The sequence below is a fragment of the Sylvia atricapilla genome, chromosome 2 (genome assembly GCF_009819655.1).
Source record: "Sylvia atricapilla isolate bSylAtr1 chromosome 2, bSylAtr1.pri, whole genome shotgun sequence".
NCBI classification, from domain to species: Eukaryota; Metazoa; Chordata; class Aves; order Passeriformes; family Sylviidae; genus Sylvia; species Sylvia atricapilla.
In genome coordinates this window covers 96,963,971-96,990,831 of record NC_089141.1, presented here as the reverse complement: position 1 = coordinate 96,990,831, position 26,861 = coordinate 96,963,971, and the positions used below count along the sequence as shown (strand labels likewise).

Here is a 26,861-nt window from a genome sequence, read left to right as displayed (position 1 = left end):
AGATACACTAGGGCTCAAAATTTTTCTTGTTGAATGTTTCCAGAAGACACTTGTTTCTTATTCCCAGATCAAAGATCTTATGAGAGAAAAGAGAAGACTGGGGCCAGGCGCTAATGATCCCTGCTCTAAACCTCACTTCTTACAGTGACTTCCTGTACATGGTCTCTTCTATTAGGAGATGAAAAAATTAAGATAGACCTGTCTTGTCTACTCAGGCTAGCAACCATGGAATATGAGAAGAATAAGATCTTCCTTTCAGCAGAGTTGTTCATTTGAGGATTTGGGTTTTTCCTTGTCAATTCAGTTCCCACCTGGTGACCTTCGGTGCTTACGAAATACAGATGGGAGCAAAAGCAGCCAGGATAATTGCCTTTGCCAGCCTGGGGTTTCAACACTTCTGTGTACAGTCTCTAGATTGTTCTCATTCCAGGTAGCCTTCAAAATCATGGGTCAAGAGAGCTGAAGCAAATTGTGGGGTTCTTCTAATTAGGGGAATTAGGTGACAGTCTTGGCCTCATGAACTTATGTCTGGCCACTTAAAAACAGAAACTGAAATAAAACTAGAAAAATGAGCACAGCAAGACATGAGGCACTAAAATCAGACGATCACATTGAGTTCTTGAAGTCAGTAGAAGTTTTCAAGGGTTGTGTCTAACTATATTTAAATCTGCACAACTTCAGGAATTAACCTCAAATATGTAATAGATGCCTGAAACAGGGAGTAACATCTGTATAATGGCCTGTAACAATATAGAACAAAACTTAACACATGAATCCCACTTTTATGTTTTCCTTCGTTTGATTTTCCTTTTCTCACATTTTAAAGGCTTTCAGTTTCTGCTGTTACCTGTAATACAAGATTTTTTCCAGGCCTCCTAGATCTGAAAACTCCATAAAAGCTGAGCTGCAGCCAAAGATTTCAAGATGTGCCATTTCAAATAAAACTGGGCTATAAGGCAGTGTAATTCCTGCAAATGAGAAGCAAACTCTATTACTTGCAGGATTCATCCCATCAACATCTACACCTTTACAAACTAGACTTCCATAATTGCACTAGCATCCTAGTCTCCCTACACAGTTCCCACTGAGGGGGTGCAGAAAAAAAACCAACCCAGCATTTCTTGAGCACAAATAAACTGGCTTCTTTTTAAATATTTTTGAGAGCAATTCTGTTGCAGAGTTGCCTGCTGTTTATCTGTTGCCTATAAAGTGAAGGTGGAGTGATTACTATTTGGCTGATAAATGCCACACTGAGTGTTAACCAAAAAAACACTTAGCTGGAGTTCTGTTTAAAACCAAACAGATACAACAACCAGATCTCCTTGCCTTGCACTGTGATAAGATGCATCCATAAATTTAGAATGAGGCTCTTGTGGTCCATAAGTGGCAGTAGAATAAGTTGAAAAATGAATAAGTAGAGTCACACATTTTTAAAGGTATATTCAGTTAAAATTATCTGTAGCAAATGTTTGTGTTTTATTGTGAGGTTCAGAGACTCATATTAAATATTTGCTTTCCATTCCATCTCTACCTAAGCTGATACAAAACAGATGCTAAAATATGTTTCTGAGCAGATTAAAAGTTTTGAATCTTCAAAGTTGGGAGCTGTGAGAATCTTCACATCTTCCCATCATTCCCATAAGCTGCATGCTCAGTATTATTTCTGGGATTTTCATTAAGTTATTTATGTGTTTTTTCTGTTGATTGCTCTTGGAACAAAAATAAATATGCCCCTTCTGATTTGCTTGTTTAACCTAATAAGGTACTAAGATTAATTTTTCTTTCATTCATTTCCTAACAAGGAGACATTAGCAATCAGAGGATAGTCTCATTAAGGATTTGATTCACACTGGCTGGGGATGTAGCAGCATTTCTCCTGCAGCATTGGCCTTGTTCAACAGATGTTAATGAAGGATTGATTTTGATGCCATCTTTAATGAAGACATGAACTAAAAGATCAGGTCTTTCAGTCAAGCTTATCTGAGATCCTGAAAATAATTGAAAAGCTTGAAGTGACAGACTGGGACAAGACTACTCTAATGTAAACAAACCACTAAAAATACCAGGTTACCAAATATTGATTGAGTGCTTGCACAGAAAAAACAGAAGAGAATATTAATTTAAAAATTAATTAAGATATATTCCAGAATGATTAATTGTTCTCCTGCCACACTTCATGCATACTTAGGAGATGTCAATAAAGCCACCAAATACATTCAACAAGACATGATAACCTGTTTAAACTGTAGCAGCATCTACTTTTCCTGGGTAGCTTTAGATAATGTGGAATGAGAAAAGATAATTGAAAGTGGCACCACAATTTAACTTCTGTTTTCTAATCTTCGATCATCAGAGATTTTTTTTTACGTAACTCTACCCAAATTAATTTTTAAAATTTACTTTTCTTATTTCTTGTGTGCTTTTTTGTTAAAGTAATATCATGATTTAAGTATCAAATCAGAATATGTCAGAGAAAAGATGCATTTGCCAGTCTGAGTAAATTTTTCCTTCTTTAAGAAAAGGTTTTGACAAAACAAAATTTGCAAATTTTGTTATCTGTAACTATTTCTTTGTCATGCACTATGACATAAAGTCCTTCTGAGGATCTGATGGAGTTTTATCTTTTGAGGTGAGTGACATTACAGTAATTCATTAATGTGAGCTGTATACACAAAAAAGTAACAACAGAGCTTAAGTGTTTTCCCTTGTTGTGAACCAGGTAGGTGAAATTTAAGATGGCAGCAGTGAAACAAATATTTAAGTAAAGAATCAACTTTTATTTTTACTTCCCAATTGAAGTGGTTAATGGACCTTATGGACCTACACAACTGATGAGATAGTAGAATTGCACACCTTTGAAATCAGTGTCTTGGAAAACCTTATTTGCAACTAAAGGCACAAACATGCACTTTGGAAATCCAGAGAAATATCTGTTCACTTTTACAAAAAAGAGCATAGAATATTTCAAGGGGGATACAAGACATCTTTTTCTTACTGGATTTTTTTCTGTTAGTCATTTTATGCTTTGTATTATCTTTCATTCTTTGTTCCCATTTCCATTTAATTTCTTTTCATGCTCTAAATAAAAGCACAGAAAAAAGAAGAATGTCTGTAGTCAAATATTTGATGTCATTTTGATTGCTGGAAGACATGAAGTGGTATTAGAAATATTTCTAAGCAACTGCACTGTTTCTTTTTTCTCCCCCAACTGAAATCCAAAGATAGTAGACTAACTGTAATAAGAAAGTATCTGGCTTTAATATTACCAGGTCTAGCAGACAGAAAAACCCCGTATTTTTCATTTAATGCTTTAACATATCTTGTTTAAATGCATGACTGTTAACATTATTTTTCTTGTGAAGATTTGTCCACACAATCTCTTTCCAATTCTGTTTGCAGGGTAAATGTGTAAGGGAACTATTGTGTAAGGGAACTAAAACTAAGAGTTTGGCTAGGAGAATCAAATAAAAGCCTAAGTATTGCTGTAAAATGCCATGTTATCTCCTGGTGACCTTTTAATGAAAAAAAAAAATTAAAATGCCTCTCTTCAAAGCTGTTTTTTTATTGAGAATCACCATCCAGTAGCCCATTCTCCCTGATAACACTGCTGTAATACAGCAGAGATGTTGAAGTACCTGAGACCTTTCCATCCGAACACAATGGCTGTCCCTGCCTCAACCTACACTCTAGTCTTAGTTCACACCTTTTAATGAAAAAGGCCTGTGGTTTTACGTAACAATGGAACCATTTCTAGTCACGTTCTTTCCCATCCTGTTTGGAAAATCTGGACATTCTACATACATGGGCCACATAATTCAAAGATGCAAAGAGATTCCAATGGTACTGAGTTCCCACCCTCATGTCTGAAGTTCTCAACCCACTATTTTGTTTTGTCTGCTTTTCCCACCTCCAAGGTTTGCCTGTGTTTCATTTGCTTGGAAAAAATCCCAACTTTGTATTCTTTTGTTTTGCCAGGACTGGCAAGGCTCCTAGTCTATGCTGGTTTTAAGAACAAGTCATGACAGTAACTTTCCTTGCTAGCACAATGCTTGTGTTCTTTTTCTGTTTCCTCTGGGTAGTCTCTCCTTGGGATTTCTAATCTATGTCACCGTTCTATCTTCTAATCTGTGTCACCATTCCTCTCCATCTCTGCTCCCTTGACTGGGCTTTGAAGTGTTGTAGGTAAAGTCCAATTCTTTGAGAAGTGCCTAAACTCTACATCTTTGTTTTCCTTTGAAACACTGAGATAGCTTGAAAGCTATTCATGCGTCTGATGGGTGTTTGGTTTATGGGATTAATTGTTCTGTTTCTTTGCCTTTTGTGAAACATAAATGCCCCAGCTTAAAAGCACAATCAATACTATTCTCATGACAAGTTTCATCTATGGCTAAGTGACTTTCTCACTTGGCCTAGCACAGCTGTTTGGCATTCCTGTTGTTGGGTCTCAAGTATAACTAAACTCTTACTCAGTTATAACATGAATCTAAATTATAGCACTTCTAAACTTTTCATTTAATGGAATTTTTATTCTTCACTTTTTTTACACCAAGTGAACTCCCCATGTCACAACATTTTAATAGCACTGTTATTCTGTCAGTGTTTTTTTTTATGTTGTATAGTTTGGTTTGGTGAAAATAACACTTGGGAAGAATCAGATACCCTTCAGGACTAGAAGTGATAGAAATGGGATAAATGTGTGGTGTCCACAGGTAATGGTAACAACCTTAACCATTGGCAGTAATCAGTGCCAGAATGATGAAGAGCTACTGATGCACTGAAAAATGTAAATGCAATGAGAGTATGTACATATGAGGTACTGTCAGTAGAGACAGATGATTTTCAAAGGCCTGATTAAGCAGATTCTAAAGAATCTCCTGGAGAAAAATGGTAAAAGAGTTTGCTGATTAGCTGAAGAAAACCAGAAGGAACATGACTATGTGAAGTGGAAAGATGCTATCATAGACTGAGAGAACCATTTAAAAAGCCCTAGTTGCAACAAAGATTAATGTTGTTTTCACCACAAAATAAAAAAGAGGTCTCTAGCTCTGCAAGGAGTGAGGTTGCAGAAGAGCTATCCAGGAGGAACAGGTACAAAACCTGTGGGAATATCAATGTAGCATGCAGAGAGATTTGTTTGGGGTTTCTAACTCTAGAAAATCGCTTAAAAATAACAGCAAAGGTCATAAGTCAAATACTCGAAAAGCTGTGATATTTCAGAACTTAACTTTCCTGCCTCTGCAAAATTTATGTTGCTGTTTCCCATAAGCATGATTTCTACAGGACTCCTACTCAAAGGACAGGCACTAGGATGTCAGTGGTATATGAAACAGGAATACGGAAAGCAAAGATACTTGAAGAAGGCAGTACCCAGATTTGACTCTACAGAATGGATTCTACTCTTTGTCAGAGCAGCTTGACATGTTGTGGTTTCTAGGATGCCTCACATCATTCTCTATAGATTCCACTGGCAGAGCACAAGAGCAAAAAGTCTCTGTTTTTACCTGATGTAAAACAAGTCTCAGTGTCAACACTTTTCACTAAGTCAAATGAGCAAATGGGGATATCTGAAGAGGCAAGTGCTGGCCATTGTTTTAAATTAAAGGAAAAATTATCCACACACAAAGACTTAATAAATTAAGGATATTGAATTAGTGTTGATTTTTCAATGTTTATTTCATGCAGGTTTTATCTGACCTTGAAAAGAGTAATAGTGGGAGCTAAGGTTTGGGTGATTTTTGGTCTGTTTTACTTTCTGGTCTTCATATAAGAACCATTATTATGCTCTGATTGTTTATTTGCAGGACACCACATAAAACAACTTCAATTCAATTTAATTTAAAGTAATTTCATTTTAGGTTTGCAGCCTCTCTTTTCTTCTGTTTGCAAAGGTATATTCAAGAGGACACTGTTACTCTAAGTTGCCAACCAAATCTGAACTCATGCTGGGTGGAGAAGTGTTTGCAGGAGCAAGTCTTACAGTAACTCACGTATCGTAATGGTCAGCATGGGGCAAGATTGACGGGGTCTGGTTCCTAGGAATGTCATCATAGGTTGGGAGAATTTGACAACATTTCATGATAAATTATTAATAAAGAAACAAACAAAATAATGTTTGCTCTTCAGGTTGCTCCTACAACATTTTGTGCTTTTATTCTGCAGCACCACGAGAAGGGACATAAGTTAATTAACAACTGCTTTACTAGACTTCCACTGACATCACCGATGATGCACGTTCAAAGCAAAGATTGAAGAGGGCTGGATTGCTTTTGATGTAGTTCTTTTCTGAAGGGTTGGCAGAATATTTTAAAATCATCAAAATGCACTTTGCTCTGTCAACAAACTTACTGCTTTAAAACCAATTTAACCTTCAGACAGAGACCATACTTGGCCAATTTGAACTGACAAAGAGATATAATGAAAGCTGTGAATATGCAGTGTTAGTATTCTCATGGAAATTGATGTGCATCCTAGAAAATAAATGTAAACAAACAGCTGTTACAATCCCCTAAAATGGCCCATCTGAGATTGTGAGATTCATTTATAGAAAACCTTGGCCTTTTGAATTGGAATGTAAGAACTACACAAGGATTTTGTGCACCTCAGAAGAAATTACAACATATGCTCAAAGTAAAAACATGGCATTTCTTAAGAAAAGAGAAACAGTCTTTTGACTTTTCATTTATAACTATGGCATTATTCCTGAAATTATGTTTCACATTCTCCATCTGCCTTTTTTCTGCTATTTATTATTCTGACCCACAATTTACTTGAAATGGGATTTAGAAATACGAGAAAAATACTTGGGAGTTTTGCCCACTCTAAATCTTGAAAAGTACAATTTATGTAATTTCTGTATAAACACTAATGAGGATTCAGAAAGATCTATTGTTAAACTGTGAACAGTTATGAAGTGCTGTTAATCACTCCTATTAAAGGTCGATGCAAAATAAAATATTGAGATTTATATAGAACCTAGACACTCCTTTTCAGGCTATCAAAGCTCATTGCCTTATCTCCAGCACTGGTGGTACAAAGGGCTAGGGAGGCACGTGTACAAGGAGCTCTGACAGACAGTGCTGGTCCCTGAGCACTCAGAGAGACTGGGAAGGCTGATACATCCCAAACCAAATGAGTTGATGGTGCCAAAATCAACACCAAGTTGTGAAGTATTATCAAAGTTATTCTTCCATGTTGTCCTCTACCGGCTTAAATATTTCAAAAGTGCTAACAGGATACCATGAAATAAAAGAAGGAAAAGAAAACAATATAATAATAAGTGTAAACAAACGAACAACCCCCCCCCCCCCCCCAAAAAAAAAAAAAAACCACAAAAACCAACCAAACAAAAAACAACAACAAACCACAACAGCAGCAAAAAAAGGAAAATATGGAAAGCTTCATAGACCTTCTGAACTGATGAAATGCAATACCCTGATAAATTCTCAGCTGGTTTTTTTCATTTGCTGGCTTTCAAAACATTTTGAAGAATCTACAAAGCAAGCATGAACATTTGAGCTGGTCAGCTTAAACTTCCTTAATAATTTTATCAGAGAGAAATGGGCATTTCCTAGATGTGAATTGGCTTGCCTATTTTTGAACTTTACTTTCCAGAGATATGAGTAACATGTAGTAGTGCCTATTTCTCTCCAGTTCAAAGGGAGCCCAGCATGACAAGCTCCTGTTTGAAAACCTCTGACTTATCTCCAGTTGTTTACGTTAATCCTGTTTTTCCTCTTCTAATAACCATGTTCTGCTAATGATCCAGTAAAAGAAATTTTGATTCAAGAACCTCAAATGCATTGAAGCACCAGAATTCAGCCTGAGCAACTCAAAGAAAATCTTTAACATTACTAGTTCTGGAAATGTTTCTTACTGTTCACTGCTAAAGTGAACTGTAGCTTCACTTTTAAGCATCCTTTTGGTGGAATTAATACTCTGTTCTCTGTCAGCAGAATGATCAAACAAAAGAAACTGATTTCATATTAACTTAGCATGAAAAATATGATAAATCACACAAATGTCTTCAGTAGCTTTGGAGAAACTTTCCCCTAAATTTTCACAGTGCATTAAAACTTTCTAAGCAAAAATTTAAAAATGCAAGAATGACTAAGGCAAACAAGGAAAAAAGTCTGAAAAGCTGGGAGATGTGTTCTTACTGGCTAAACAACATCCTCAAATATACTGGGAAAATGCTGCACATTGCTTATTTAAATGCCTTTTTTGTGGAGTGTTTTGTACCTTACAAAGCACTTTGTTGACTCTAAGATAGGAAGCATCATCAATTCAGTGATGATGAGATGTCACTAGAAAAAGTGAGGAGTAGATGACCCTGACAAATGCTAATTGATGTGAGTTAAAATTTAAAACAGTGTGAAGAGAAACTGGGGGCAGAGGGGAGCAGAAATCTTTGTCTCTCTATACTCAACACTGAGTCAAGCTGGTTGTCTAGGCTCTCTACATTGTCAACAGAAAGAGGATAAAAAACACATCCAGGAGATGATTTATCCCAGACATCTTTGAATGTGCCTCTGGAGATGTCTCTTCCTCTCCCTGCACTGACTGCAGAGAGTGTTTATGTGATTTATACCCAATACCCAGCATTTAGACAACTAGAGTCAAGCAAGACGAATTCCACCCTGGGGAAAGAAAATAATAGTCCATGGTAACTTAGGAGTTCATCAGTTTTAATTGATTAAGGAGAAAGAACTGGGCATGCCAGTAATTCACAGAATGACTCAAAGCCACCAGTGTGCTTCAGGCATGAAGGGTAAAAGGCATACTGTGGTAAGCCAGACAAGAAATTTTCTACAGACAGAGAAGAAATATTACCAATATATAAAAATGGGTCAGATCTCATCTGGAATTTGATGTACCAGCACCAGTTACAGAATAGAAGTATTTAAATTAAAAATGTATCAGAACTAGCTTTTTATTTGAGGCTTTGGTAAGAAAATAAAAGTCTTGATATTATGAAACAGCTGTCTACAAAGAAAGACCATCAACATCCCAAGTGCTTTTAAGATAGGTCTTTGCACTGAGAAAACACATATAGACTCAGCTAGAAGAAGGTACCTTTCAATGCAAAGGTCTTATTGACATAAGGGATATAAACAGTGTAAATTTTTCTGCAAGGAAAAAGACTCCTAATCTATTAATGTGTAACTTGTGAAGTACAAATAAGGACATTCCGGAGACTAATGCAATTTTAAATTAGGTTCCTTTTCAAGCTTTGTAAGAAAACTGTATTTTCCTGAAATTTCAAATAAGCAGGAAAGGAAAGCTTAAAAAGCAGCAAATATAAAAAGCTAGACTACAGTATCTTCCAATGTCATTTAAATAAGTTGCCAGTCGGTAACTCAGTTACACAAAATTAATTTTCTTTTAAAAATTTTTACTGACAATAAACTGCAATTGTTATAGGAGACCTCAAATCTCTACTGACTGTATTGATATATTGTTTTACATACAAGACAAGTCTTTGTGTAGAATCAGGGTATTTTTACATAATCTAGTGGTTAATTTACTCATTTATGTGGTCTTTCATACAGCAAGAGAAGAGAGAAAAAACATTGAAAACTATCATTTTATATCAGTAAGACTGGCAAGAGAAATTCACTCAGAAAAAAAGAACAGCAGCTTTGAAATTGACTTTATAAAATGTGAAAAAGAATTTACATTGCAATCTTACCTTCATGCCATAAGCAGAGCCATGTGGGCTGAACAGGCTGCCTCCACAGAGACACAAGAGTTGTCCAAGGCTCTTCACAACATTCTTCAAATTTTGGTGCAGATCCCTGACCCTTCCTGCCGGATGCAACTTTGTCTTTTTATGGAGAGGACATGCTGGTTGGAAGCTCCACAGAAGCATCTCCAAGGCAAAAGTGGTCTGCTTTTTTTCTTTTTTCCTGGACACCATATTTTACCTGAAGGCCTATCAGTGTGGAAATGAAGCAGTTGAAAGGCACGTCCTCTCTTGTTCTGGTGAATACTTACCCTTCCTGACTCCTCAAGGAGTGTACTGCTCTCTTGCTCTTGTAGTTCTTTCACATATTTAAAAAAAAAATGGTTTTTTAATATTCTGTTTCATTGATTTAAAGAGAAGACGGTACACTAAACATTTTGCTTTTTAGAAGGTAGGAACTGCTTTTAAAAGTAAAATCCCTAATGAGAAGAAAAAGGCATCCTTCATGAGAAACATACTTTGAGCATCACTTTTTTTAAGACATGGTTTTCAAGTACAAAATAAAAGTATCTGAAATCTATGAAGGAAAACTGAGATCAGGTATAAAAAGTCGAAATTCAGTATGATACTGAAGTGCCTGATCCAAGTAGTGCCCTGCATAGGTAGTAATGTTTTAGAGGGATTACATTTGTTGAAACTTGACTAAGTTATAAGGTACATCTAGCTGCTTCAGGCAGGGGAAACTCAGCTGTACAATTAGCTGTACTGCATTTGTTCTGATCATTTGCTCGTAAAATTGACCTGTAGCAGAAGCCTTAAAAAAGGTATTCAGTGGGGCTGGAAAACATTAAAACTTTCCACCAAAACATGCTGACTTTGGACTAGAACTAAGAGAGAGGGCACAAGCAGTTTTCTTACTGCAGAAAGCAGTTGAAGATAAGGTGGAGAAGTAAACTTGAGTTTTTGCACTTGAGAAGTTTGCTTTTGGGTCTCTGTTTTCTCAAGGTTGACAGTTCTTTGAGCCATTCAAGGAGATTTCATATCAGAAATTGTGAGGATGAGAGGATGCTCCATTTCAGCAAAATGACAGATTGGGAAATTCTTCAGGCATCCATGGCATCTGCATTGCCAACCCAAGGACAAATTAGATTCTCAGATGCATCTGTGGCTATTTCATTGGAAATAAAGGCTTAAAGTAAAAACTGGATCCTTTGGCATCTCTTTCAGAAAAAAAAACAAAAAACCAAAAAACCAAAAAAACCCAAAAAAACAAAAACAAAAAAACCCCCAAACAAACAAACAAAAAAAACCAGTCCTGGCCATTATGAAAATGGAATTCCCATAAAGTGCCAAGATCATCTCCTTCCATGGATACTGAAAAACTTGATTATATTAAAGAGCTCAACACTTCTACTGATATCAAACCCTGGAACACAGGCTAAAGCCTTCAGGTTGTTACCAATAATACTTAGATACACCATTTTCAAAGGTTTCCTATATACAAACTTAAGAGTTTAGCACATGAAATGAAGATTTACAAGGATAAAGTTGTTGATGACATTTACTGTCAGCCCTTGCTGCCATTTGAAAGGCATGAGCAACATGGGAGTATCTTGCAATGCACTGCCAGAAAGGACTTAAAAAACATATCTTCTCTCTGAAGAGCAACTCAAAAGACACTGTAAAGACAATTACCACCACGTAACATCAGTGTTGCCCATTATCAAATTATTAAATAAAGATGGGAGGGTAGTGCTTGTTGTTACCAGTTCTCTGCACATCTGTGTTAGAGGCAACCATCTTCTTTTGATCCTCTGTTTATAAGGACAGTAATTTCTTTATTATTATAAGCATAATTCTATCTTTGTTGATACAGACTGCTGTCCCATTATCCTTTATTGTAATCTACAGGTAGAAAAGTGAATAGAGATTGGTCTTCAAGAAAGAAACATAATTTACCAGCAATTAGTCTTCTTTAGGATGCACAGATTATAATAAAGCTGTTCTAAGGGTACATTTACACCTTATCCCTCCAGACTACAGAGATTTTTTTCCTTTGCAGTAACCATGGATCATGTATTCATGCTGTTGTCATCACCTTTGACACAACAGCATAAAACTCCCCATCTCATGCCATAAATTGTTTAAATGATCAGCCACACAGACATGGTCTAAACCATTGAAGCAAGCTTGCTATTAGAGCTTGTAGGGCTAATAGAGCTTCTTTCCTTTTTAACTTTCAAATTAATATCCACATTTTGCTCACACTGTGCGACTTCATAAAATTAACTGACACAAATTATCTACCAGAGGTTCTTGAGGCACTTTACCAAGTGCTGTGGCAGCTCTCGATGCAGCTCACCAGAGATGGCACAGTGCCTGGGTAAAGAGTGGAGATATACTGCAGGTCAGTAACTCAACAGTCTCACAGAAGCTGTACACTCAGTTGGAAGTACCAATTCCTAAGTTTTATAGCAAATACTGAGACACCATCCATCCATCTGGATAACTGCTGGATATGTCAGAGATATACACAGTCTGTATATTCTGAGATAGTCATGCCTGCAAATATAAAAGCAGCTCTTTTTCTATTAAAGGTACAAAATAAAGCATGTTTATTAGAAGTCCAAGGGAAGATGAAGGAAAGCATAAACAAATAAGTGATGTTAAAGACACTACCTTCAGCAAAAAGGATGGCTGCATCTTAAGAGCTGGCCTATCTTTGAAGAGTAAGGTCAAAGATAGAATCACAGGGGTATGGATTTCTCTGATTTCTCTGATTTTCTAAAAGAGAAGATAACAAAAAAGAATGCAAAAAAAAATGCTTTTTTTTTTTGGTAGGGTTTTTTTTTGATTTTTTTGGTTGGTTGATTGGTTGGTTGGTTTGGGGTTTTTTTTTTGTTGTTGTTGTTGTTTTCTTTTTGGTTGTGTTTTGTTTTTTTGGGTTGTTTTTGTTTTGAGAAGGAGAATCCATAAGAACATGAAACACCAAAAAATTAAAACCAAATTAAAATTCCTGCAAGTGACTTACCTGGCAGAAGGAAAGCTCTTGATAAGCACAGCTCAATGCTGTGACAGATGGTAAAGAGACTTCATTAAGGGTAAGAAACATGCAACAAAAGATCAGACTGCTTCAGTTTGAGCAGGTAACTTGGAACAGACTGGACTGATGGGAAGGCCAACAAAACATCACCCCAAAATCTAATGTAGTTAATAATTCACATTCCATTCCATTACTTATAAGGCACAAGAGAAATAGGAGTGCTGAAAGAGCGAGTCTTCCTCCATCTGCAGAATGGAGAAATGCATTTCTAAACTCAGATGAGCCAAATCACCCACATTCCACAGTAACAGACAGAGTAGCAGCAGAAGTCTCTTTGAGAGAGAGGAAAGGGAGAAAGTCTTGATATTAAAATTCTGCATCCTTCATTCCACCTTACCTTCACTGAAAGTGGGGACACAGGGCCTGGAGTTTTGAAAACACATTGAAAGTTTTGAAGACACATGAATGAGTGTTTGAGATACAGGAAAATTATACAAACTGATACATCGATCTGGTTGTGATAGATCCACTGGTAGAGCTCAGACAGATATTTTTTGGGAGGACCTGGTAGATAAAATACTAATAAATTAATTTAGTCCTCTATGACATTCTGCCAAGGGCTAAATAATACTGAAAGAGAGAAAGAAAACCTACACACCCCTTTACAGGTTATCAAGTTTAAAAATGGGTAGTTTAGTGGTGAAGTCCTTATTTGAGTGAAAAACTTTAGATATGATAGAAAGCCAATTCTGCAGTTCAAATAAATGTGGAACTCCATGATATGGATGCGAAGCTCTTTTAATCCTGTTGCCTAAACAGACAGTCAAACCAGAGGGAACACATCTAATGTCACTTCCTAGAAATGTGGAAAAATGTAAGCATTATCTTCCAGTGGAAACTTGATACTGCCACCAAAGAGAAAGTTCTCACACTTCAAGGAATTGCAATGCTAATGCAGGGATGTTTTCTATGCTGTAATCCCTGTCCCTTAGACTGAAAATTCCTGCTTCATTTTAGCATCATGGAAAGGGGGAAGCATCACCTGGAGGATAAGTCTTACCATTTCTGGCTGTGTTGAAATGAAAGCCTTTCTCTGTGAGAAGGTGACGAGCATTTCAGCTTGGCCAATATTCATGTTTTGCAGTTTTGGCCTCACAGATGAGAAGAAGCTTCTTAGGCTACTAGATAAATAACCAGATGTCCTCTCATTTCACTTCTAAAAGTATGGTAAAAGGATCAATGGGTGCCTTATTTTGAGGCAGTAGAGGCATTTCTTAAACAAGTGGCAAAAAAGAATTCAAATCTCTCTGATCAAAAAGGCAGAAATGTAATCCTGAAAGAAGGCATGGTTGAAGAACAATGACAATAACTTAGTTGGCCATTGAAAAAACTGAAATAGTTCTACGTAACATCTGCCACGTGTTTGAGAATGAGAGAAGACTGTTACAGGTACCTTAAGGAGTAAACAGTCTGGAGACCTGAGCAATAAGGTCCACATAAACCCAGTGCAACAGGACAACCACTTAAAAAAGGAATTTAGAGTATTTTCCTACTGGAGCAGGAGACACAATACATTCCTTTTACTCTTCCTTAGTTTTACAGGCTAAGAGTAAATAATTGCTTTTTTTTTCAGAATGACAAAACAAGCTTTAAAACACAATAAAGTATTTCCTATTGCATAAAAATGTGCCACAGTCTCTTTTGGTAAAAAAAATGCACCTCAAAATCAATACTGAAACATTTACATTTGCTATAGTACAACAAGGTGTTAGGCTAGGTTGCCTTCCCTCCCACTCTTATGAAATCAAAGATTTGCTCCCAGATCTCATGGGCCAAAATTCACTTTCCCCAGAATCCAGTGCTTTACAGGCTCTAACAGAAGAGTTTTGATCGAATCTCATAAATTTCGACCCATCAGCCTCTTCCAAATTCCACCAGTAGTGACAGAAAATTTCAGATTTCACCTTGTGAACTCCTATAGGAAAATGCATTTCCTTTTTTATTTATTTTAACTTATTTTAGTTTAGACTTTAATGATGTGTGCCTCCACTTCTCTGTGGCTTTGGCCAAATCTAAGTCTGAAAACACATTATGGTTGTTCCAGTGGAAGACTATGATCACCTTCTTTTTGTGCAGAACAGCAACTATTGAATTTTGAGTGGCAAATTATAAATACTGGTTAATGTTAGTGCCACATGTCCATCACTAAGCTATTCGTGACATGGACCAAGTTTTCAATTTGTAACAGTTTAGTGCTCAGTGCAATGAGGCTCTGGCTTTTAACATCTGCTGCTACAATGCTACAGTTAGGGCCTAGTGAGCCAAATTAATCCCTGATAAAATACTACTAACTTTAACTGGATTTCAGTGCAGTAATCAGGTCTCTCTTTGATATAAATTGTGTGACAAAGTTACTCAGGAATGTATTTCTCAGCTTCAAATAATATGCTAGTGTGATTATTTCACATGTCTGGTGAGCAGTGAGGACATCATGAAGCATTCTGGATCTCCCAGTGATCATAAACTAATGGAGTATTAGAGAAATAGAAGTTAAAAAATTTTAGGTATGCAGCTTTTTTTTCTTAATGTCAAAATGGCAAACTTTGCCCAATTATTTTATAAAACAGCCTAAACTCAAGGACTCAAACATGAAGATGTCATTTTGCCATGTTAAAAATCACCAAACATATAGTGTATATACAAAAGTTTATACAACTATTGAATTACATTGTATATAGATGACATTATATCATTTAGCATTTATTTACTGCCTTAGTGCAAGTAGGTACATACTGATGGCATTCCCTCATGTCATGAAGTTAAAATGTGCAGTTAATGCAGGAATCAAATAGGACACCACACAGGAAGACAAGGTTACCTTAATGCTCAAGATTAATAGAAATGGGCTATAATTCAGCAGCAATTGATGTGCAAGGTCATATGCCCCAGAATTTATAACAGTTATGTCTATTATCATCCAATACTCTCCTTAGCTGGACAGGACAAGCTGAATCAGAGGATCCTAGAATCTCTGGACAGTTTGGGTTGGAAGGGACCTTTAAAGGTCATCCTGTCAACCCCCTGTGATGAGCAGGAACATCTTCTGTCACAGACAACTCCACTTTTCCAGTTTATTCTGACATAGAGGATGAACAGTCTATCATCAGTCTTCAACTAGATGAGGTTGTACAGAGCCCCATTCAGCCTGACCTTGGATGTTTCCAGGAATGGAATACCACCCCACTCTGGGCAATCTGTTCCATGCTCACCACCCTCACCATAAAAAACTTTTTTCTTTGTACCTGTAGTTCAAACACACTACCTCTTTTCATACTGCAACTGACCTTGCTAAAAGGTCTTGCCCTCATCCTTCTTAAAAGGCCTTCTTTAAATATTGAAAGGCTGCAATAGGGTCTCCCAAAAGCCCAGAAGAAAGATGACAATATTTTCGGACTAAGGATGCTTGTGAGACACTAACCTAATATGCCTGTGAATACATGTAATTCTAGGAGAGTACAGACAAATCATTTCCAGCAGCTGTTCCATTGTACAAAGCTATCATAAGGCAGCACTTAAAAGCCTGCATAGAAATCTGTGTGGAAACATTATGAAAAAGACATTCACATGGTACCACATGGGATATCTAAAGTCCTCGGGGAAGGAGAAACTGCCTTCTAAGAGATGCCTCAGAGAGCTTGGTTAAATGATCCTATTTATCAAAACTGACACAAGACCATGGTGGTGGTTTATGAATTCACACCAATCCAGTCAAGAGTGACCATGCTGGTCAGGGGCTGCAGCACATGATATATGAGGCAAGAGTGAAGAAACTGGTTTTACTCAGTCTGGAGGAGAGAAGGCTTCAGGGAGACTTTATTTCTGCCAACAGCTGCCTCATGAAAGGATAGAGAGGAGGCAGAGTCTGACTCCTCTAAAGGATGCACAGCGATACAACAAAAGGCAATGGATATTGTTGGAACATAGAAAATACTTATTCGACCTAAAGACTTTTAGCATTTTTTAGCCATAATTACTGTCAAATACTGGAACTGCTGCCCAGAGAAATTGTGGGACATCTATCCTTGGAGGGTTTCCAATAAACACTTTAAACAACCCTGAGCAACCTGATCTGATTAGACCTGAGCAGGGATTGGACTAGGTGAAGCTACAGAGGATCATTTAGATTTACAATCTAAATTATTCTATGATCCTTTGAAAATGTTAAACATACACACACAAAACCAACCAACCAAACAATAAAACCCAAACCAAAACCAAACCAAACCAAACCAAACCAAACCAACCCCCAAAAACCACCACCAAAAAAAAACCCACAAAAAAACCAACCAACAAACAAAAAAACCCCAGAGAGAGAGAGCAGAGACCATAGTTAACTTTAAGAAGCAAAATTAACATGTTCACAATCAGAAAAGTTCTTAAACAGTAAGAAGAACAAGAACATACTTACCTTTGAAATAAAATTAGATCAATTGAAAAGTGGAATGAAAAGAGCTGGACTAAAAATGCTTGAAGTGAAAAATTCCTATCTATGTCAGTGCTTAGTTGTGACAATCTAAATTTATTTTTGAAGCTTAGTACTTCTAAATCATTGTTGACATTTTTATAAACTCAGAAAGCCATCAAGGAATAGATACCAATGCAACAGTTCAGCTTGTTTTTTCCTCCCCAGTATGAGGAATATACTCAAATCCCATAGTGTTTGCAGCACAAGAGGAGCACTCACAGCCCCACTCTGTGAACACTGAGAGCATCGAGTGTGAGCACCACACAGGACAAGCTGTTGTCACCCACCAACAGTGTAAGTCAGCCTGCAGCCTATCTCTGAGCTGCCCTCCAAAGTGGGTCACGTACTAAGTGAATTGGTCTCAGAAATCATATTTTTCTACTACAGACAATAGATTAAGCTTCTGGTACTGTGTTTCTGAAGATGTGTCTCTGCAGTCAGAGGGAAATGCATGCCTTTGTTTTGTGGAGTCAAGCGCAAGAAAGTATTTCCTTAATTTTGTTGGTTTAGTCATTCTAGTTCAGCACAGAAAGCTTTGTGTGTGCTTCACCTGGAAGGGTGACGTGTTCAAAACAAGAGCAATAGTACCCTTTGCAGGTGGTGTTACGAAAAACAGGTGACAATTACCTAAATCAGTTTGGAGAATGGAGGCTGCTGCTCCTCGGTCACTGAGAAGTTCACCAGATGCTCTTTTGAAAGCTTATTTGCCAGCCAGAACTGAGAGCTGTTGCTTTGGCAGCCTCTCAAACACAAGGCTACAAAATGTTTTCCAGAAAGGTTCAGATGGAAGAGATTATTCACAAATTGCCTGTGTCATCACTCAAGAGAAGAACTGTCTCTAGCTGGAAATATTTCAGAGATATTTATTGTATTCTGAAAATTTCATTTTATTTCTAACTTATTTACAGTTAACATTCAGAATCATAAAATATGAAGTATAAAATATTTAACAAAATAGATGCAGTCCGTGTTGTTCAGGTGCACCATAAATATATGATGAAACAGTAAACAGCATAGGAATTTTCTGATGGTCCTCTCTGTCATTTACCAGGAGAAAGGGTGTGTAGGCCTGCCTCATACATTCTGGTCTGACCATTATGGCATCAATCTTTCATTTCAGAGAGACCACCACCACTCTAGTTTCTGTGTCCTCAGTCCTCCACAGTTAACTTCACTGTCTAAAATACCAGCACTAAAGTTCAAAATATCAGATCCCCTCTGAAGTTGGTATATTCACATATTCAATACTTTTTTTTAAATACAGAATTTCCTAGAAAAGAAGAATCAGGTAATTCAGTCCATATGAACAAAAGAGTCATTTATTATATATATATTCTCTAGTAAGTTATAATAGTCTCTTGGATTTTAAATGTCTTTTTACTATTTTCAATGCTTAAAATTATAATTTTAAAACATTAAATATTGTGTTATATACATTATGATTTAGTTAATAATTCTAAACATGGAGCATTTTCCAAGTGAAAACTTGGACAAAACAGAAAACAATTTCATTGACATAACAGGCTTTAGAAGTTCACTCCATACAACCATAAATTTGACTATATGAAAAATAGCCAAACATCAATTTGCTCCTATATGGGACTTGTTACTGTTTGTTTTTCTGATCTTAGGGGGAAGGTTTTTTGGCTGTTGTCTTTGTATAAACCAAAGGACAGATCTACTCATTACTTTTGTCAATGTTCAGTATTTTAACTTTTTTAACCTCTTACCTATTTTATATAAATAACAAAATATACAGAGAAAGCTGAGTTTGTTACATTAGTTCATACACATACAGTAAATAAAATTTTTTTTATGTATGGCTTTGCAAAGGTAGATTATGAAGTGACTTTTGTATTTTATTTGTTTAAAAGCATTTTCAGAGAACGTGTTAGTGTGCTTACAATAGCGGCCATGGTATTCGGATGTCGAGCCAAGAGTTTAATGCTAGGATCACCAGAGGTCTTGCCTGACACTGCTTCTGCAGCCCTCAGAAGACAAATGTAGTTTATTACAACCTCGTCTATCTTAGCTATAATTTCCTGCTGCTGTGTTTCAGAGTTCATGACTTTAACTAAACGCATGCAGGCTTCTGTTAAGCAACAGAGTACTTGAAAGCTGGAAGTCATAGCTAAAAGCATTTCCTCAGGGCTTTTATCAGCCATGGCCATTTTCCTGCAGGCACTTCCCAACTGTCTTGATTCCAAAGATAACAGTTGTTTGTACTTAGAAAGTTTAAGGTCATATGTTTCTGGATGTAAATCTTCTCTCTTGCCCATACTTGCTCGGACCAGTGAGAGTAGCTCATTGGCATCCTTTTGTGCTGCAATAAATCCGTCAGGCATTGCGTAAGTCTTCTCTTTCATCATATTTATTCGTGTGATTCGTGCATTGAAGGCTACATCGTTGAGATTCACATCAATTTGGCCACCTTGGGTGTCAACACTGCTCTTCTCATGCTCATTGACTGCATCATGTGGGGGCTCAGCAGCTTTCGGGGACTCCAAGACTTTCTGCTCATTGTCACTGGACGACTGAGCAACAGGTTCTGTGAGCTCACACGGGGCCTGTGATTCAAAGAGATGTGAGAGCTGATGGCTGTCTCGGTCATCTTCCTCCTCGTTGTCATCATTTCCTCTGCTCAGGAAGCAATAGCTAAAGGGGCCCCGACACCTCCAGGTGCTGCTGGTCAGCTTTCGCAAGGGCAGTGTTCGACACTGCTTGGAGTCCTTCTGACTGGTGCCTGTGCCCGAATACCTCTTACTGTCCTTCCTATCAGTGCTGACGTACACACAGCTCTGAGAGTAACTTTTTGACAGCTTTTTGCCTAGGGAAAATTCCACCCTTCTCTCCGATTTGGATTCATCCTTTTGGGTGGTGTCCAGGCATTTCAAGCTGGCCGTGGCTGCCTTCTTCTCAAACAGCAACTCAGTGCCTGCAGATCCTCCAATGCTGCTGCTGCTGCTGCTGCGTCTCAGCACTTTCTTCTTCTGCGGCATCCTGAGGCTTCCTCCTATCATGTCATATGGCCATAAACTAACTGTTGCCCCACAAGCCTGATTTACTTTGGGAATGTCACAAGAGTCTTCATTTTGACTTGGCACCTTTGATTCTGATAGCATGGATGATAGCATGATGGAGTCAGCTAGAGGCTGTCTAGGAAAAGCTGTAGGCATGCCTCCTTGTCTTCCCTTTTCAGGCTCTGTGAAAGCTACACTAGGGGTAGTAGAAGAGCAGACAAAATAATTAAGCATCACCCTGATAATATTCATTGGTTGAACTTTTAAATATCTTTTAACAGTCAGTACAAATGGTTTCCTGGAATTTCCCAATGGTCTCCATTCCTCAAGATATTCCATCAGAAATTCATTTTCAGTCTTTTGTATTTCACTAAAATGCCTTTTGCAACCAGTCAACAAATTATAATTTATGAATAAGTAGTTGTTCATTTCACTACAACAGACTTACTCAAGAAAAGGAATAGCAAATTATGTAGAAAACATGCTAAATCTCCCGTAATATATGGATTGTATGTTTACTATTAACTAATTAGATGAATAATTTCAGATTAAAATACCTTCTTTAACTGCACTTGAAAGAGTATGGAAAGATGCATTCATGGTAATTTTGGTTTGGCTTTGTAGCAGTTTTTGGCAGAGAAAGATTATTTCTCATTCTAAATCCTAGTTTGTTCCACTTTTGGATTTTCATGCATTCTCACACTACTGCTACATGTGGGCTGCAATCTAAGAAGAGGGAAACATTTAAAATCCAAATGAAAGAATTTGCTGTTTCTGAAAACTGTGCATTTTTTTATAACTTTAACGAAACACCTACTGTCAGATTGTGAAATAAATTCATGCTTAATAAGGTAGTGACATTTTCTTATTCTTAACATCTAGAGCTTTTTATTCATACTGGCATGGTTTTGACAACTTGCTAAAATAGCATATACGATACCTAAGAAATTAATCAAAAGTTTTGCTCCCCTGCATTAATATAAGTCATGAAGTCATTTTACAGTCTAACAAGTATCTTAGACTCAAGTGACTATGGATTTTTGAGAGGCTTCCAAAGAGTGGAAGAGAGGCCTCTCCATCCATGTCCCTCCAAATATTTTAACTGTAATGAAAGGTTTTTTATATAGCTGATCTTTGTATGCAACTCTTCAGAGTATCTCAACAAGTAAAATGAAAAGAAAACCTGAAGGTCTAATCTCACTGTCTGCTACAGCTTGATAATGTAGTCCCAGATAAAGATAACAGAAATGTCTTACCTAGACCTCAGCATGAACTTGTAGCTTTAAGAATAAACACAAGAAATACTCTATTACTGCTGTACCTGTAGTTTCTTTTATCTTGGGGATCCGATGACATCCTTCTCTCAAAGTGCCGAAAAGTGGCTCAGCATTAATTGCTGAGTGCACAACAGGCACCGTCATTCTGTGACACACAGCTTCGGGTTGCTGGTGCAGGTCCTTGTATGTTGTTCCATGGTTTGGAAGCATGGCAGCTCTTTCATCTGCTGGAACATAGGCAATGCCCTTCATTGATGGATCAGAGATGATGTGCTTACCATCAGAGGTACAAAGAGGGGATTCAACGGGGGTAGCACACGTGCTACTGCCTGTGCTGCATCCTGCATCCACTGAAGAGCACTGAGAGCTCTGCAGTGAGAAATGGCCTTCACTTTGCAGAGATGACATGCGCTTGGCCAAGTGATACTCACAAAGTCTAGCCACACTCTGCTCAGCTTCTGGAAGCTTTGAGGGATGGTCATCTGCAGATAAATCAGTATCTTCTGCATCATTTATGTCTTTGGCTGAAGACACAGGAGTCATATCTGACAAGAAGTTTTCACCTTGGCTAAGCCCTGAGGTATCATCCTGATCCACCTCAGGATCCACTTCATCCTTACAGTCAGTTTCTGTTTTACCAAGGGCAGGAACTCTTGGAAAAGCCTTCCCATTACCTGTTTCTGGGCTTTGCTTATCTGCTGCCCCATCATCGGCAGCATACCATCTTTGGCGAAAGGCAGTTCTCTCCACATTAAAAGTGCTTAGGCGCTGGCTGTCTCTTGCTGAAAGAGTTCCAAATTTAGCTTTTAGATCTTCATCAGACTCTGCTTTTTTATTTCCCTGTTGCTTTTTCACAGTAGCACTGCCATCAGAGGATGCTTTTACTTCACTATCTGTCACCTTATTTTTCCTTTTACTAGTGCAAGAATATACCAAGGATCCCATGTGCAATTTGCTAAAATAATCAGTGACAGATTTTGTTTCCATAGTCTCTGGCTCCATTTCCATGTTATCGGAATGAAGAATCTGCTTTGAAGGCACAACTTTTGACTGTAGCTCTGCAGCCTGACCACCAGCCAAAGGCTGTGAGGGCTTCATGCCTGGCCCTCCAGCCTGATTCTTACCGATGGGAAATTCAGTTTGCTCTTCCACAAGTGGTTGGTAGCCTTCACTTGTGGTCAAAAACATACGTGCAGTGTTTTCCGACTGCTTCTGTGCTGTGGCTAGTTCAGAGCTTTCAGTCATTTCAGAGGAATTTGTTTCATTGCCAGAATCTGAAGATGACTCAGGGCTATATGCTCGCAGGATAGCTACACCTGCAAGCCACAAAAAATAAGAGTCAATTAAATGACAGCAGCTGAGGCACCTGAATAAGTGACAAGCAAAAGGGAGTGTATTAGAGACAAAAATATTCTTTGTAAAAATACTCTGACTTTATTGCACAGTTCCCGAGACAGGTAGTTTAATAACAGTGGTGGCTCCATTAAATATGAAATACGATGTATGAAAAATGATGGCAAAAAATAAAAGGAAAACTAAAAAAAAAAACCAAACCAACCCTCATGAAATGGAGTACTTCCAAAGCTAAATGGATGAGATGGAATGATTTTCAATGAATAAATGTAACTATGGTGAAAGAACCTGAATTGTCATTCGTCTGCTGTTCCTCTGAAGCAGCCAAAGCTTCTAGTGCTTGAAGTGTAGAGACTACAGCATCATCTAGCCCCTTCTCACACTTCCCCTCTGTATTAGTAGGGACAGCATCAATAAGCGACACTGGAATGTCATCATTGCCTAGATTACTGTCTTGCTCCTTGTTGTCTCTAGGCTGTGTCGCTTGATTCTGAGTGTCTTCCTCATCTGAACTGTCCCTGAAGCCAGGTGGAGGAGCAGCAATGGCCATGTTTAAGGTATGCAAAAGGAAATCATCTTCATTGTCATCACCTTCTGGAGGTGGAAGTGAAGTCAAATCAATAATGTCATCACTAGAACCAGAAAGGCTGAGAAGAGCAGGCCTATTGATTTCTCCTACCATAATATCTTCTTCACAGCTTACTTCATCTTCATCTTCTGCATCATCTGTGTTTTCTGCATAACAGATATCATGCAGCAAAGGCTCTTCTATCCCTTCCGCGGCTCCAAATATTTTACCATCGCTTATAGTTGCGTAAACAGAATTTGTAGCAAACTGAATGCTTTCAGCATCTGGTGACAACTCCAGGCCTTTAATATCATTGGCATTACTAAGATAAATGGCTCTTTGTTTTTCTAGTACTTCTGGACTTTCATCCAAAAGCCTTTCATAGCCAAGAGTCTGGGGACTGATACCATCCAAGTTGGGATCTCCAAATATAAAGGAAACTTTTGCTCCCCTGGGAGAATCCTGTGCTTTCTTGCTAGGTTCCAAACCTGAGAGTGACAGCAATGAAGGCTGGTTAAAATTTCTGCTTTCTTCTGTTTCCGCAGGGTCACTTTGCTTAGCCAGATGCTGATCAAATCCACCTGAATTATAAGTATTTTCTATGAACAGATGTCTGTGTTCTTTTTGACACAACAGACTTTCGGAAATATCTACAGTCTTCTGCTTTGGATCAGCAAAGGACATTTGAGCCTCCTGATCTCCTTCAGCCAGGAAAGTGGTAGTTTTTGGTATACAATTCCACTCAGAAGCAAGGATATTATGCTTCCCTCTATTTTCAGGTCCTATAGCATGGTGAAATAAAATCAACATTGTGAAATCAAAGAACAAAGTCATGTAATTTGTAAACAATCATTTGTTGCTGCTGAATATTAAACATTCTGATAGGATAGCTGAGACATCAAATACTTCAGAAAAGTGCTTTCAAATTCACCTCTGTTCTAAGTTAAATACCTGTTGATTAATGACCTGAAGTTTAACTGAACTTCTGTACACTAAACAAATCTAAACCTCAGCTAGGTACAAATGCTATTCCAGGCATAGTAACACAAAAGCAGCAAGTTTCTCCGACACCATATGTATTCTGAAAAAAGGTATACGCATATAAAATAATAACACTCACAAGGAGCATGCATCTGTCTACTAGAGTACAAGGAAATTTGACATATGGTTTATTTTACCATGAAGGTGCTATCATAGGCTTGGTATTAGAGCATTATAAAGCTGAATTGAATACTGTGGCACTAGGTCTGAGCCAGAAATTAGATCTCATTTGACACAGCCTTCTGTTTGTTTGGAGGTTCTCTAGATTAAGTTGACTTCTGCTTAATACACTGGGACATGGTTAACATACTGTGAGATAAATACCTGTTTCTCGGCTCCCTGCATTTTTCTTGTTGGCCATGTTAAATATTGAACGCCTTGAGTCAACCAGAAGTCTGTAGTATCCAGCTGTTAGGCAAGCAAGATTCATTGCATCTGATGACTCCATCAGAAGAGTAATAGGCTAAGAAGAATGCAATCAAGTTAAGGTTGTTCCTCCTCAATTTGTTTGTTGACAAGAGTATTACATCGGAGCTTAAGTTATTACATCACAAACATGACATTGAAAGATACATGAGAGAATTTATTTTCCTCACTACCAATATCAAACAGTATAAAAAGTTTAATCAAGATTTGAGTTGTAGTAGCATAGATGTCCTATTCTGGCAAAAGCACTATTTAATGGTACTCTGCAGATGAAGAACTGTACATTAAGTGCTGGAAATTTGCAGTTTTATGGGAATCTGCTGCTTCCCAGAAAATGTGGTGCACTAAGTATATGCAAAGAAGCATGACAGTTGAAACAAACAGTCAGGGAAAGCTGAGGTTCATAAAAAACAGCAGTCAGATTAAAGCTATCATTACACTGCAAGACAGGGACAGGTTAAAAGACTTCAGTGTTTGTGACCTGGTGTTACTGAAAAGACAAGTGGTGAAAAAATAAGCAGATAAACAGAGACAAAGAGATTGGAGAAAGATCGCCAGAAGGGTGACCAGCAAAGAAAACAGACACAGAACAGTAAAAAAAAAAAAAAAAAAAAAAAAAAAAAAAAATACTGTCCTAACAAAAAGTGAGACCTCATTGCTTTGAAAATCTGTGGCTGCCAGGACAGCAAGCATCAAACCCAAGACATTCATGTGGAATATATTTTCATTCATTTTTCTTCTGCCATTATGTATATGTTTTCCTACCCAAAAAGTTCAAGTTTCTATAGCTTTTAATACCAAAAGCCGTTTTCCTCAAATGCAATTTATTAAGGTGGCTAGCCTCTACTACTCCTAGACAGGAAATACAAATGAAACCCTTACCATGACAGAAATTAAATAGATAGAAATTAGACCATAGACAACCCATCTTATCACTCACAGTTTGTAGTGACTCATAGTATGTGGCCATTTGTGACAATTTATCATAATTTAGAATGCAGAGCCCACTGTCACAAGACAGATGTAAGGACCTATATCATTCATTCCAGGAGGAATGGATGCAGCAAGGATGGCTCTCAAACCTACTCAACCCCTTACTAGTAAAAAGACAACTTATTCTTATGGAAGCTGTGGCCAAAACAGAACTGATGACCACAGCTTACTACCAAACCCATAATAGGTCCAATATATTTTTAAAAGCCTGTGCTACAGCATCTTAGGCCACAATGTTCCAGGCATCCTGAAAGTTGTATAAATTGTTTTCAGCAATTTGGAAAAATACATGATTTCTTTTTCCTTTAACCTGTTTTTACTACAGCTTGAGCCTCTATGGAGCCTCTACATGCTTCTTTCAAAGTATTCAACTATAGCTATTATAGTTACTATAAATTATTAAACTTAAGTGGATTAATTAATCTCTGTTCTTTTGAGCAACAACTAAAATTGACATTTGAAATGCTATGTTCATCTCAAATTTTTGACAGTGATTGGCAGAAATTGATTAACTCTGCAGAACTCTCAGATTGCCGAAAACAATGCTGTGAAGTACTGTTAATCTGCAGACAAGTCCTGTGACAGCTAAACTTTCATTGCTTGCTTCTGCCAAGTGGAACATGCTTGAGAACATATTTAAAGAAACAAAAATAAAATAAAAATCTAAACTGTCTGTTTGTTAAGACAACAATATCATATATAACATATACGGTACATTTAGAAGCTGGATATATGAACCTGCTACTTCAGGGTAAGAGAAAAGATGAAAACGTCATTGAGAATACATACCTGTGTGTGCCTGCATCTCCTTACAGGACACAGTCACAACCCCTACTTGTGCCCCACAGAGAGGCAACTGTTTTGTCAAATTCCACTCAGAGCCTCCTAGATTTTTATTTTTTTAGTCAGTCTCTCTGAGTTTAAGATCACATA

General features: G+C 37.5%; 2 protein-coding genes across 2 annotated transcripts; both read right to left on the bottom strand.

Annotated features, from left to right (window-relative positions):
• Positions 1–18,098: 18,098 nt before the first annotated feature.
• LOC136358058 (FERM and PDZ domain-containing protein 3-like) lies at positions 18,099–20,426 on the bottom strand. Its single transcript, XM_066313877.1, has one exon. The coding sequence runs from the start codon at positions 20,424–20,426 to the stop codon at positions 19,110–19,112; it is 1,317 nt and encodes a 438-aa protein (XP_066169974.1). The 3' UTR covers positions 18,099–19,109.
• Positions 18,099–25,556, bottom strand: LOC136358057 (FERM and PDZ domain-containing protein 4-like). The gene is made up of 4 exons (XM_066313876.1): positions 24,834–25,556; positions 23,189–24,250; positions 21,592–22,863; positions 18,099–20,466 (listed from the first exon to the last, which is right to left on the bottom strand). The coding sequence occupies exons 1-4, from the start codon at positions 24,955–24,957 to the stop codon at positions 20,462–20,464; spliced, it is 2,463 nt and encodes an 820-aa protein (XP_066169973.1). The 5' UTR covers positions 24,958–25,556; the 3' UTR covers positions 18,099–20,461.
• Between the last annotated feature and the right edge of the window lie 1,305 nt (positions 25,557–26,861).